Genomic DNA, 13,287 nt, shown 5'->3' with positions numbered 1-13,287 from the left:
AAGTTATTATGCACTCATAATCTACCCCAAAGGTCAAGGTCCTTCTGGTTGTGCATCTGGCTATGCCCCTCCCTTATTCTATTCTGTCATGGGATCAAAGGACAAAATCTTAATAATAAGGAAATAAATAGGATAATTGATACTAAGGACCAAGGCAGCAAATAATATAATATTAGTTCTAGATAAAAGTTAGAAAATATTTTTCCCTTTTTTTCTTACCATGAACTTGAGAAATATCAGTGTCTTGAAATATTCTGATGACAGAAATAGAAACTAGCCTTATTCCCTGTTTTTAGTTTTAGTTTTAGTTTCCCGTCATATGATCCAATACAGGGTTGATGGGAAAATCTGCCCTAATGCAACCTGTATTTAGGGGGAAGAGGAAAGTTGTTTAATTCAAGAGTTAGCAGTCTTACTATTCAAAATGAGAAGTACTCGTATAGGTTTTAAAAAAAACATCGTGATATTATCAGTCCCATGATACCCCTACCCCCACTACTATTTCCTTTTCCTCATTTGTGTTTCATTGACTAACATGATGAGATTGGATGAGTCACCCTCCTCTGCCTAGAAAGCTGGTACCAGGTGCTTCTGTAGACTCAAAGTTCATATTGTTGCTGGCAGGTAGTCAACCCAGCTCACAGCTCCAGAAACAATCCCGGTGTAAAGAAACCATGGATTCCAAGAAAGGTAACTCACAGCATCTCTTGTCTAAGGAGCAGGGAGGGAAGAACTTTGTGGCACTCTGTACTCACGTTCAGTTTCTAAGCTTCATCTGGGCATATCTTGGGTAGGCATGTTTTTCTAGGTGTGTTGGTGTTTATCGTTATTGTCATTGTTATTTATTATTCTCCAATGATCACCATGTTTGGGGCAAACCAAATGAATCTGAATAAATCCAATCAACAAATATCTGAGTGCCTTTTTGTGCAAGTTTTTATAAAGGAATAGAAAGAAATATGAACATGGCTTCTACTCTTAAAGAACTTAAAATGGAGGCAAAGAACATAAACAAAAAGCTCAATGAGAATAAAAATGTAAATAATAGCTCAAAATAGTAATAGAAGATCTGTCAAAAAATACATCAATTGCTTAATGAATTATACAATTACCCTAAGTGTTCAGAGGCTAGAGTGGTTAAGGAGGAAGATGGGAATACAGAAGGTGGGCTGTGCCTTGAGGAATGGGTAGAATTTGATCAAGAAGGTAGGGCATCCCAGAATTCAATGGCAGAAGCAAAAGAGTAGCATGAAAGTACAGGATATTTCAGATAGATAGTAACTGAACTAGTCTAACTGGAGTAAAAAGTTTGTATAGGGGAACAATAGGGCATACAGCTTAAACCAGGTTGATAATACATTACGGAGAGCCTTAAATTCTAGGTTGTATTTGGACTCTTCTGCCAGTAATGAGAAACCCTAGAGAGTTTATGGAAAATAAAGCAATCAATTGTTCAGCTTGTTGGTAAATCCTGAGGTTATTCCTCACCATCTAAATTCATAAAGGAAAAATTAACTGAAGTACAAGAAGACAGTAACATAATAATGGCAAGAGATTTCAGTGTCCCTCTCTCAGGTTTTGGATAGGTCTAACAGAAAGATAAATGAAATGGGAAATATAGAACTGAACAAATTGATGGAAAAATTAGATCCAAAAAACTTATGGTATCTTCTAAAGGGGACTGATAGAGAATATGTATATACATGTATATTCATGTGTGTATGTAGATATGTATGTGTGTGTATGTAAACACAGAGTTTAAAGGAGTCATAATCTCTTTCCATCATTATCTCTATCCCCCCATTTTTATTCTATGTATTTTTCAATATGTCTCCCATAAGCAAAAAACAGATTTTAGGGTTTTCTTTTTTTACTCAATCTGTCATTCTTTTTCATTTTATTGGATTGTTTAATGCATTCACATTTAAAGCTATGAAATTTTGGCTGGTATTTTCCTCCACTGGTCTCTAATGTTTTGAAGCTTTCTAATACAACCATCACACAGGATTGTTTATTATAGCAATCTCTGCTGGAGTTTGATTCCCCTATATGACTACTAGTTAGTTGAGGAAAGAGCTTATGACTTCTCCAAATTATATGTTCATATATGCATGTACATATACACATATACATATACACACATACATACATATTCTTTAACAGTCCCATTTAAAAGTCACGATAAATCTTTTGGATCTAATTTTTCCATCAATTTGTCCAGTTCCATATTTTCCATTTCATTTATCTTTCTGTTAGACCTATCCAAAACTGAGAGAGGGACATTGAAATCTCTTGACATTATTGTTTTACTATCCATGTCTTCTTGCAGATCATTTAATTTTTCCTTTATGAATTCAGTTGGTGAGGCATTTGGAACATATAAGTTTACTACTGATATTGGGTTCTTGTCTAAGGTTCCTTTTAACATAACGTAGTTTCCTTGTTTATCCTTTTTTTTATGTTTTGAATGTTTGTTTTTGTTTTATTTGATAGCATGATTAAAACTCCTGCCTTTTTAAATTTACCTCATGAATAGTACATTTCTTTTTCCAGCCCTTTATTTTCATTCTGTGTAGCTTTAAGTTTTTTTTAATTTGTTTCTTGTAAGCAACAGATTGTGATGTTTAGATTTCTTATCCAATCTGTCACTTTTTCATTTTGTTAGATTTTTTAATCTATTCCCATTTAAAGTTATGAGAGTTTGGTTTACCTTTTACTTCATTTGTCTCTGATGTAATCATCATGTAAAATTGCTTGTTGTTGCTAACTCTGATGGTCTCTGATTCCCCTAAATGAGGTTATGACTTCTTTTCTCTTTGTATCTCTCCGGGCACCTAGCACATTGCTCTGCATTGCACTTGAAAATGCCTAATGACTGAGGCACCATGATACAATGGGGAAAAATAGTGCTGCTGAATTTGAAAGTCCTAGATTCAAATCCTACTTCTGATATGCACAAGCTATATGAAGTTAGCCATGTCACTTAATGTCCCTGGGCCTGTTTCATCATCTGTAAAATGAAATCATTGGAACAGATGGTCTATGAAATCAGCCCCTTCCAGTCTAGATCTATGATCCCATAACAAAAGATGGATTAAAAGGAAAGAAACAGGAAGTAGGCAGATCCGTTGGTAGGCTATCATAATTGTCTAAGAGTCCAAATTTGGGAATCTTGTATTCTAGTTAGTAAGACATATATGAAGTTATTAAATAATAATAATACAACCAGTATATAATTTCTACATAAGTAACATTCTTTGCATTCTCAGGTTTTAGCATAGAATTAGGAGGATTCATTCACACTTATAGGGACTTATATTCCAAGGTCAGTTTTAGTAAGGTGAGTAGTGAAGGTCAGAGACTAAAGAGCTTTTGCTCTCACCCGAAATGGAAAAGTAACCTGCAAAGATGTCTTCTTGATATAAAAAACACCTCTTTTTGCAAAATATGTTTATATATCCAGGCCCAAGGTTGTAGCAAATGGTTTAGAAGGTGTTTTGAAGACCATAAATCTCCAGAGTTATAATCTTTCAGGGATGCAAGCAAAATATATAGAAAGAAGGTTAGAGTCTGAAAATGCAACATCTAGTCTCTGCTGTGCCACCAACTACTTGTGTAAAATCGAAATAACTAAACTTCTCTGAGCCTCAGTTTCCCTCAAATAAAGATATTAGGTTGGATGATCACTGAATCACTTTCCATCTCTAAAACTCCATAGCTCTAAAACTAGGATAGTGGGAAGGAATGGATATCAATAGTTATTTTAAAGGAACAATTGAAAACACTTGGTGACAACACTAAGACAATTGATTGCTTTGGAGCATGAAGCTGGTATTTTACTGAGGGTCCAGCCTTTGCACTCTGCACAGGTAAAACATATAAGTTCTGTCATTTATTGTTCTGCCTGGTCTTATTGTTCTGCCTGGTCATTTTTTAGACAGAATGGGGAATTTCTTTTGAAAATATCTTCTAATTTTCTGGTATTGCTAAGGAAAATAACTTCCTTTATTATTGCTTTAGGAGGCTCATCTAATTATCCTTTGAATGGCAGGCATTTTGAGACTCAGATAAGAACTAAATATCTTCTCAAATGGAAACAAGAGAGTTCTGTGTGAGAGCTGAGTTGCCACGAGTACACTCTAATCATGTACATGGAAAGACATAGGATAATCATATTAATAAGCATGAATAATACATAATAAGGGGCTAATTTTTCTAAACATTTATCAGATTTTATCCTCGTGAAAAACCTATGAGAAAGCTAAAGCAGATATCATTGTCATTTTAAAGATAGGGATATTGAGATGTAGAAGGGTTAAGGATCTTTCCTAAGGGCATTACAGGCATCTAGATATCAACCAGAAATCAAAAACAGATCTTCTGACTACCCCACCACACACACACACACACACACACACACACACATACCAGCCCAAGATTCTTTGCACTAGACTTTCTAACTCTAATCTTTTTTTAACACTTCTATGCAAAACTTTATGATGCTTGGTGATGCCACTATGGTCCTAAGGCAGAGACAGAAGAAAAAGGAGAGGACAAAAAGTGAAAGAAAAAGAACAAAGACAGAAAGAATGGTAAAGAGAAAAGAAAAAGATGCTTATAGAATAGTAGGAGGTGCAGTAGGTCAATAAAAATTGTTCCAGGTGTCAGTAAGTGGCATCCATGCCTGGGTTTATTTGCCCCTGTCAGAGCCATTACTAGTCCTTTGGGCACCTAAGACAAGCAGAATGAAACTTACAAATTGATACATTTTTAAAATTTTTACATCCGATTCATTTTCAAATATGTGCCTCTTCCTTCCCCTAACTAAAAAGCCTCCCCTTATAACAAAGATTGAAAAAGAAAATAAGTTTAGCAAAACCAACCATTATATTCAATATTCCATACCCATGGTTTCCCACCTAAGCAATGAAGTGAGACAGGTACACTTTCTCAACTCTTCTCTGAGTCCAAGCTTTGTTATTATCATCATATGACTTTTAGTTTAATTTAATTGTTCTTTCCGTTTATATCATTGTGATCCTTATGCATATTATCTTTCCTGGTTCTTTACTCAGCATCAGTTCATGCTAGTCTTCCCTTATCAAATCAATTTAAAAAGATAAAATCAATTGATATAGTTGAGGGAGAGCCTGGTATGCCACAAAACCACTTCTGGGGGGACTGCTACCTAATGTAGAATTCTGGAGGGACAATGCCAGGGGCGTGGACACAAAGAAAGGAAGCATCTCATTTGGTGATTTCTTATTTTAATTACTCATTCTTACTAAGAATTAATTCAGCTGTTCATATCCTGATAAAGGAGCATAAGTTCTGTCAGCACCCTTGAAATTTCAATGCCCTGTCCTGGTTATGCCTCTGACCTTTGCATTAGATTGTAGTTGGTAAAGTTCCTCCCCAGAATATCAGATGAAAGATTATGACAAATGAAAATCATCAGGGGAGTGGCAAGTTTCGTTAGTACGTGTTTACATATTTGAACTCCATTTTATGGCATTAGTGGTATTAGTGATGAATGAATGACATAAAGAATCTATTTTCACTATCTTCCTCTCCCTACGGTGCCATGTGACACTCTATCTTTTTGCCAACAGGTCCTTCAATGGGAGATGCCACTCTAAGGTGAGGATGATAGTATCCTAACTCAGTTCCTCTAAGACCTAAAGGATATCACTAAGACCTAAAGGATATCTCAATGCCACAAAAATCAAATGCCTTTCCACAGTCTTTCCTACCTCTATCATCTTTTCTCCACTCATTGTCTCCTCTCTCACACTACTTAATCCTTTTCTTCACTATCTATATCTTTTTCTGTGCTCCTTACCTTCTGTTTAAACAATTAATTCTTCATCTACTTTACTATCTCTCTTACTCTAGTTCTTGTTTTTGCAGTAAGTTTACCATTTCAGAACCAATTTTAAAATGTCTTGGAATTACATCCCGAGCTCCCTGATCCTGTATCACTTTATATTCATCTTCCTGGTAAACAGGAAGCACTTCTCCCCAAAGCTGTCCCCGTAAGATGTCAGAATCACAGAGAAGCCATGTCTAAGGAAGTACTATCTGATGATGGGGAAAGCAAATTATCCATTTCAGGAATGAGAGAAGTAAAAACTATCGGGAAACAGCAAGACCATGCTGTGATTACATTGTATGCTATTCGGAAGTATCTTAACTCTTCCCTGAATTGAAATTTGAGATATACTGGGGGTGTTAAAGCTGAAAGTGCTTTAAAGAGAAAATTGTCTTCCAGTTTTAGAAGGACTTTGTTTAAACAAAGATATAATGTGGAAGAATCATAAAACCATTCTTCCAGTCTCTTCAGAAGCTGTTAGAATCTGATACCTAATCTGGGGCTTCACAACCTAAAAATCCTGGAGAGAATCAATAGGTAATAATGAAAATAATTAGAGTTGGGAGCATGTAGGCGAGATACCTAAGCTATCAGAGTTCAAACAAATGAAACATTTCTGAGAGGCTATGTGCTCACATTTGTTCCACAATGCTTGAAACTGAGAGAGCCATGGTCCCTATAGGAAATTTTCTTTAGACTAGACCTTCCAGATATCTGTGCGGGCTCCACAACACAGTGGCATCACTCACTATGTACTTTGATTACTCAAAGATACTTACAGAGTTTACGGTTTAAAATAGCTGAGGAATGTCATAAGGGAGCTACACAGGGAATTAATAGAAGTGGCTAAAGTACTAAGAGAGATCAATACACCTCAGACAGCAACACTGAGAGACCGGCACTTCCCAGACTAAGATCAACTGCACTCTCTACAGTGTTTTCTAAATGCTGTGTCTTGACTTGTACTTCATTGAACTTCCCTAGCACCTTTCCTTGAGTGAACTGATTTGTCCCTCTTCCCTTGAACTGGGGAGACAGAGAAGTTGGTTAATTGAAAATGGATGACAATTAAAGGACACCATAGCAATCTCTGTAGAATTCTCTTCCTGCAACAGATTCAGTCCAGGATACAACTACCTTTCTCTTATGTTCTGGGAAGCCATACTCTGACAATGCTTGGGGCTAAGAAATTTTTATCCATTGAAAGAAGTGTTCTTTGGATTGCATGTCTCAAAAAACCTATTGTGGACACCTAAGCATAGTGACACGGATTGGATTGGATTGCATGTTTATTTTAAAAGTCTGCAGAATCTTATAAGGCAGGTTGTCATCTAGACCATGATGAGACTGGTGATGGTGACAGAAGTGACTGCTATGCTGAGATAGGCCAGTGCACTTTAGGTAGCAGCTGCTGCCCACCCCCAATCCCCAAAAGTCAGCAGTCATCCCTATAATGTTCTCTTGTTGACATGTTGAGAAGTCATCTAACTCCCAACAAACTCTTTTCTTTTCCCCAATAAAGAGAAGGACACAACTCTCTCATGGAAAGGTGCTAAAAGACTTCGACACAAAAGTTTTGGGTTTCTTGGCACAGATATTTCTGTAGAGATTGCTATTGACCTCTCTTAGGCAGAAGTTACCATTTATTGTTCACTGACTTGGCGGCACAGTCTGGGATGTTCTAACCTCATGGAGATGCTCTCACTTCTGCTACCTGTATTTGTCTGGGCATGATCCAGGTGTGGCTGATATTTTTCTCATTCCTCTTATCTCTCCACAGCTGACTTACTTACAAATCTCACTAGTTTTTGGGGGTTTGTTTTTTAAACTGTGTGCCCCGGACCAGCTCTGAGCAGAGCTAGAAACCACAATTAGACTCAATCAGAATCCATACTGTAAAAACCATCCTTCTAATGAGCAAGGATCTCTTGGTACCAAGCGTTCCACAAACCTGACATTCTTTCATGTACACCTCCCCCCAAACCCAGCCGTTTTTCTATTAAGAAGCTATTAACTGGGGCCGCTAGGTGGCGCAGTGGATAGAGCACTGGCCCTGGAGTCAGGAGTACCTGAGTTCAAATTCAGTCTCAGACACTTAACACTTACTAGCTGTGTGACCCTGGGCAAATCACTTAACCCCAATTGCCTCTCTAAAAAAAAAAAAAAAGCTGTCAGTTAACAGCATAATGAAATACCAGTTTACTCTGATGTTTATGAAAACAAAATGAAGAATAACATTTCTCAGTGAATTTGATAATAGAATATATGTAGATTTCCTTGAAACAATTTCTCAATTTGGAATTGACAAATGGAAAGGAGGATAAGAAAAACCCTGAGGGGCAGCTAGGTGGTGCAGTGGATAGAGCACCGGCCCTGGAGTCAGGAGTACCTGAGTTCAAATCCGGCCTCAGACACTTAACATTTACTAGCTGTGTGACCCTGGGCAAGTCACTTAACCCCAATTGCCTTACTAAAAAAAAAAAAAGAAAAACCCTAGTGTTGTTTCAAAGATTCCATACCAACATGGGGCTGCTTCCTTTGTTTCAGGAGGAGGATCAAATCCTGGGAATTTAAGACCTTCTTTCACCCTCTAGAACTCCGTAAGGAGACATGTCTACTCTATGAAATCAAGTGGGGCACAAGTCATAATGTCTGGCGAAACACAAATCAAAACACATCTCAACATGCTGAAATGAACTTCATTGAAAAATTCACTTCAGAACGAGATTTTAAACCATCTGTTAGTTGTTCCATTATCTGGTTCCTCTCCTGGAGCCCTTGTTGGAAGTGTTCCAGGGCTATCAGAGAGTTTTTGAACCAACACCCCAACATCACCCTGGTCATTTTTGTAGCTCGGCTTTACTGGCACATGGATCAACAACATCGTCAAGAACTCAAGGAACTTGTCTCTTCTGGTGTGACTATCCAAATTATGAGCTACTCAGGTATAAAGATCATGATCTTGAAGGGGAATGGAAGGTGAACATTTCTAGGAAAAGAAGGAAGAGGTATCAGAAAGTCTCTATTTTAGAGGAGGAACCATGAGATAATTGTATTTGATCTAATCTGATATCCTTGGGTATTGGCATGACTAGCTTTTTTGCCAATTTACAAAATAATTTTATTTCAAAATTACAGTTATAAGCAGGGTTGTGCTGGAGGCAGCTCAAACCAGCTCACAATGGCTAATAAATTTGTAGTATTAGCATTTTTACCTCAGAAGTCCACTACAAATAAGGACTTGATTTATCATTTTATTTTCTAGACTTAAGAAAAGGATGGAAATAGTCTTTAAAATGCAGGTGAAACTTAAAAGTGTGTCATGCATACATACTCTCCACCATTCCCACCTCCCTCCAAGCTAGTTGTTAAATATTTACCAGCATACCACTGCTTGTAAATCAGTTGTCAAGAAATTAGATTGCATTTTCTCCCATAGAAACAATAGCTAAATTCCAATGTAAGACCACAACCTCTATACATTCTAAGGTGCTTACTAAGATCTTTATCTTCAGAAATCAGGGGTAGAGCTAGAAACCAGGAGATGAGACCAAGCCCCTGATAATCTTTTCAGTCTTAGGTGGCTATAATGAACTTTGAAATGTGAGTTACCCCCAGCCTTCTGATGGAATTAAGAGAATTTAGGTATCACACTCATTCTGGCAGAAATAGTTGGCTGTCCCAATCCTTTAGGTAAAAAAAAAAAAAGACACAAGGAAGAAGCAGACTGCTATACCTCAAGGAGGGGTAATGTGATGGCACCAGGATTATATCTCACAACTTCCCTTTTTTTGTTGTAGTCTTGATATCATTCTTTCAGTCAATATAAAGAATAGGCTACAATAATTCAGAGAATATTCCTGCTCCAGAACTTTTGGGGGAGCCTACCTGAGGAATTACACTTCAAAGTCTATCATGTCCATCAATTGAGGAATGACTGAAGAAGCTGTGGTGTATGATTGTAGTGGAATGGTATTGTGCTATAGGAAATGACAAACAGGATGATCCCAGAAAAACCTGAAAAGACTCATGAACTGATGTATAGTGAAGTGAGCAGAACTGGGAGGACATTGTGCATAGTGACAGCAGTATTGTTCAATGAGCAATTGTGAATAACTTAACTACTCTCAGCAATATAATGATCCAAGACAATCCCAAGGGACTGATGATGAAGCATACTATCCACCCCCATAGAAAGAACTGATAGGGGCAGCTAGATGGTGCAGTGGATAGAGCACTGACCCTGGAGTCAGGAGGATCTGAGTTCAAATCCAGACTCAGACATTTAACACTTACTAGCTGTGTGACCCTGGTCAAGTCACTTAACCCCAATTGCCTCGCGCAAAAAAAAAAAAAAGAACCGATAAAAAGAACACTTGTGGATTGTACATATATAACTTGGTTGATGTCTTGTGGAGGGGGGAAGAAAGGGAGGGAGGGAGAAAAATTTGGAACTCTAAATCTTATGAAAATGAATGTTGAAAACTACCCTTACACATAACTAGAAAAAAAAATAAGATAAATGTTTAACATAGAAAAGGGGGAAAAAGTCTATAGCCACCTACAAAAGACAAAAGTCCTCCTTAACTGGGATCCAACTTTGGGTTTTAATCTTGTTTTTATCTTGGAGGGATAAGTGTAATAGTAAGCCCATATAATATTAAGCCCTTTGTGGTCCTTATATCACTGAACCTAAATTTCTGTTTCCTCAGAGTACCATTACTGTTGGAGAAATTTTGTTGATTATCTACCTGGAGAAGAAGATTACTGGCCCAGATACCCCAATCTTTGGATTATGTTATATGTCTTGGAACTCCACTGCATAATTTTAGTGAGTTATTCTAGGCAGACAGAGGGATGAAATATAGAAATAACCACCCTGTTTCTTAACTCCTTTCTGAGGCTCTTGGTACTCATGATACCCAGAATTTCACTAGTCTTAGTTCAAGTACCAGACTATTCTAGTTATTTGACCTGTCTTGGGGAGGGGGGGGCGGGAATAATTGGATAGAGGATGCAGAACAGATTGTACAAGCAAATACTTCACACCTTCCTACAGTAAAGAAATCAAGTTCTGGAAACATTTTTACCTCTTATGTTTGATATTTTCTATTTATTTGTGTGTGTGTGTGTGTGTGTGTGTGTGTGATTTCTTAGACCAATTACAAATAACCATTTTATGCTCATCTGATAATTAACACAAATAAATGATTAAAAATCAAACATCAAATGATGATTAAGAGGTCAAAAATTAAGCATGAATAGTAACAATAAGGACGGGATCCTAATTTCTTGTTTATTCTATTTTGCTCTGCCAGGGGCTTCCACCTTGTTTAAAGATTTCGGTGCGTCATTCCGATCAGCTTGTGTTCTTCAGCTTTGATTTTAAAGATTGCCATTATCAAAGGATTCCATATAATATTCTTGCAGCTACAGGGATACTCCAGCCATTTGTGACCTGGAGGTGAATAAAATGTTTCTTTCTTTTGTGTTCTTATATCAGACTATAGTATTGATGATGTACCCATCCCTTGACTTGACAAAGAATTGGGAAACAAGAACATACAAGAAACACAGCAAACTGTAATATCATAGATTTTCCCCCACAGGCAGTTTTGGATACATTTTTTGAGACAAATAACAACTAATACCTTCTGGGGTCAAAAAGTCCATTGATATTCTCATTACTCACTTTTTAATTCAATTCAATTTAACAAGTATTTATTAAATACTTACTATGTTCAATATCTGGCGATATAAAGAAAAAAAATATATATATAAGATAGTCTGAATCCTCAAGGATTTAATAATAGGATTTACTAATGGGAAATGTTAATGTAATGTATAATATAAAGACATCTCTTTTGGGTAATGATCAGTTGGCATCCTAGGCAAACACATGGAAGCTTAAGATAAGCCTAGTCACACATGGGAGAGGGGTTCTTTCCTCCCCCACCAAACTTTATAGAATGTGTAGCTATCAGAGGACTTGGACAGATATCAGATAGATATCCTCTGAATTCCTCTGCTATCTCTAATATGTAGCCTCTTAGGCATGAATTCATCGCTTCCTGGACCCCATGCCTAGAAAACTCTCCCTTCTCTTCTCCCCTTCTGGCTTCCCTGGATTCCTTCAGGTCCCAACAAACGTCCCATCTTCTTCAAGAAACCATTCCCAGCCCCTAATTTGAAAGTTTTTCCCCTGAAATTGCCCCCCAATTTATCCTGTTTATATATTATTTGTACAAAGTTGTTCCCATGTTGTGTCTCCCATTTGACCATGAGTCCTTTGGGAGAAGGGATTGGTTTTTTGCCTTTCTTTGTAACTCCAGTGCTTAGCACAGTGCCCGCCTAGCATAAAATGGAGACTTAATAAATGTTAGTTGACTGACAGACTATTTCTTCATATTGAAAACACCAAGATATTTTTGAATGAATTTATGTATAGTCAGACCTCCCTCCCAGATCAGTACCTTGACAGTGACTCAGTATCATCATTCTCTCCTCAAGTATCTCAGCACCCAGTGACCAGGCAACACCAACAGAGGCAAAGAAGGAAATGGGACCAAAGTAAACATTAGTATAAAATATGGGAAACCCAGTATCCAGGTAGCTGGTGCTAAGGCACATCAGGAGAAAGTGCCAGCACAACACCTGGGAAGCAAAGCACCTACGGTCACCAGTAAGCCTGTCACTAGCATCACCAGAAACATCTGGGTGGGATCCATCAGGCTCACACCAAGGAACAGAAATAAATTCTGATTCAGAATTATTCAAGTAGACAGAAAAGGGTCAGCTAGGTGGCGCAGTGGATAAAGCACTGGCCCTGGATTCAGGAGGACACAAGTTCAAAGCCAGCCTCAGACACTTAACACTTACTAGCTGTGTGACCCTGGGCAAGTCACTTAACCCCCATTGCCTCTCAAAAAATTAATAAAAAAAAAGAAGTAGACAGAGAAGGAATCAAGGCTAAAACCCAAGTCAAGTCACCAGGAATTCCTGTAGAAGGTGGGGTCTACTACACATATAGGGACACATAGGACCTGCCTATAACATCTAAGAGTATGGAAAGAAATAGAGTCCTAATTCAGAGACTAGAACTGGAGAAATGAGTAAACAGAAGAAAATTCCAAGCATATTAAATAAGTACCATGTATAGAGAGAAATCCAAGAAATTAACCCAGAAGAAAGATTAGCTCTGTGAGTCCAAAAAGAGCTTCAGAAAAAAGAATGTCCTAGCCACAGGAACTCTGAGTACCTAGAAAAAATTAAACAAAAGATAAAAATGCATTATTCAAGAAAATATCAGCTAGGAAAGTAAGGATGCCAAGGAGAATTAAGAGATTAGAACAAATGGTAATAAGACTTACCCAAGAATTGAATTTCTTATAACTTAGAATGGACCAAATGGAAAG

General features: G+C 37.4%; 1 protein-coding gene across 1 annotated transcript; it reads left to right on the top strand.

Annotated features, from left to right (window-relative positions):
* Window positions 1–615: 615 nt before the first annotated feature.
* On the top strand, window positions 616–11,340 carry APOBEC1 (apolipoprotein B mRNA editing enzyme catalytic subunit 1). Its single transcript, XM_043969123.1, has 5 exons — window positions 616–690; window positions 5,613–5,640; window positions 8,420–8,817; window positions 10,585–10,703; window positions 11,191–11,340. The coding sequence occupies exons 1-5, from the start codon at window positions 675–677 to the stop codon at window positions 11,338–11,340; spliced, it is 711 nt and encodes a 236-aa protein (XP_043825058.1). The 5' UTR covers window positions 616–674.
* Window positions 11,341–13,287: the final 1,947 nt, after the last annotated feature.

This window comes from Dromiciops gliroides, chromosome 5 (genome assembly GCF_019393635.1).
Source record: "Dromiciops gliroides isolate mDroGli1 chromosome 5, mDroGli1.pri, whole genome shotgun sequence".
Classification (NCBI taxonomy): domain Eukaryota; kingdom Metazoa; phylum Chordata; class Mammalia; order Microbiotheria; family Microbiotheriidae; genus Dromiciops; species Dromiciops gliroides.
Note: the sequence above shows the minus strand (reverse complement) of the source record. Positions and strands in the feature narration are given on the sequence as shown.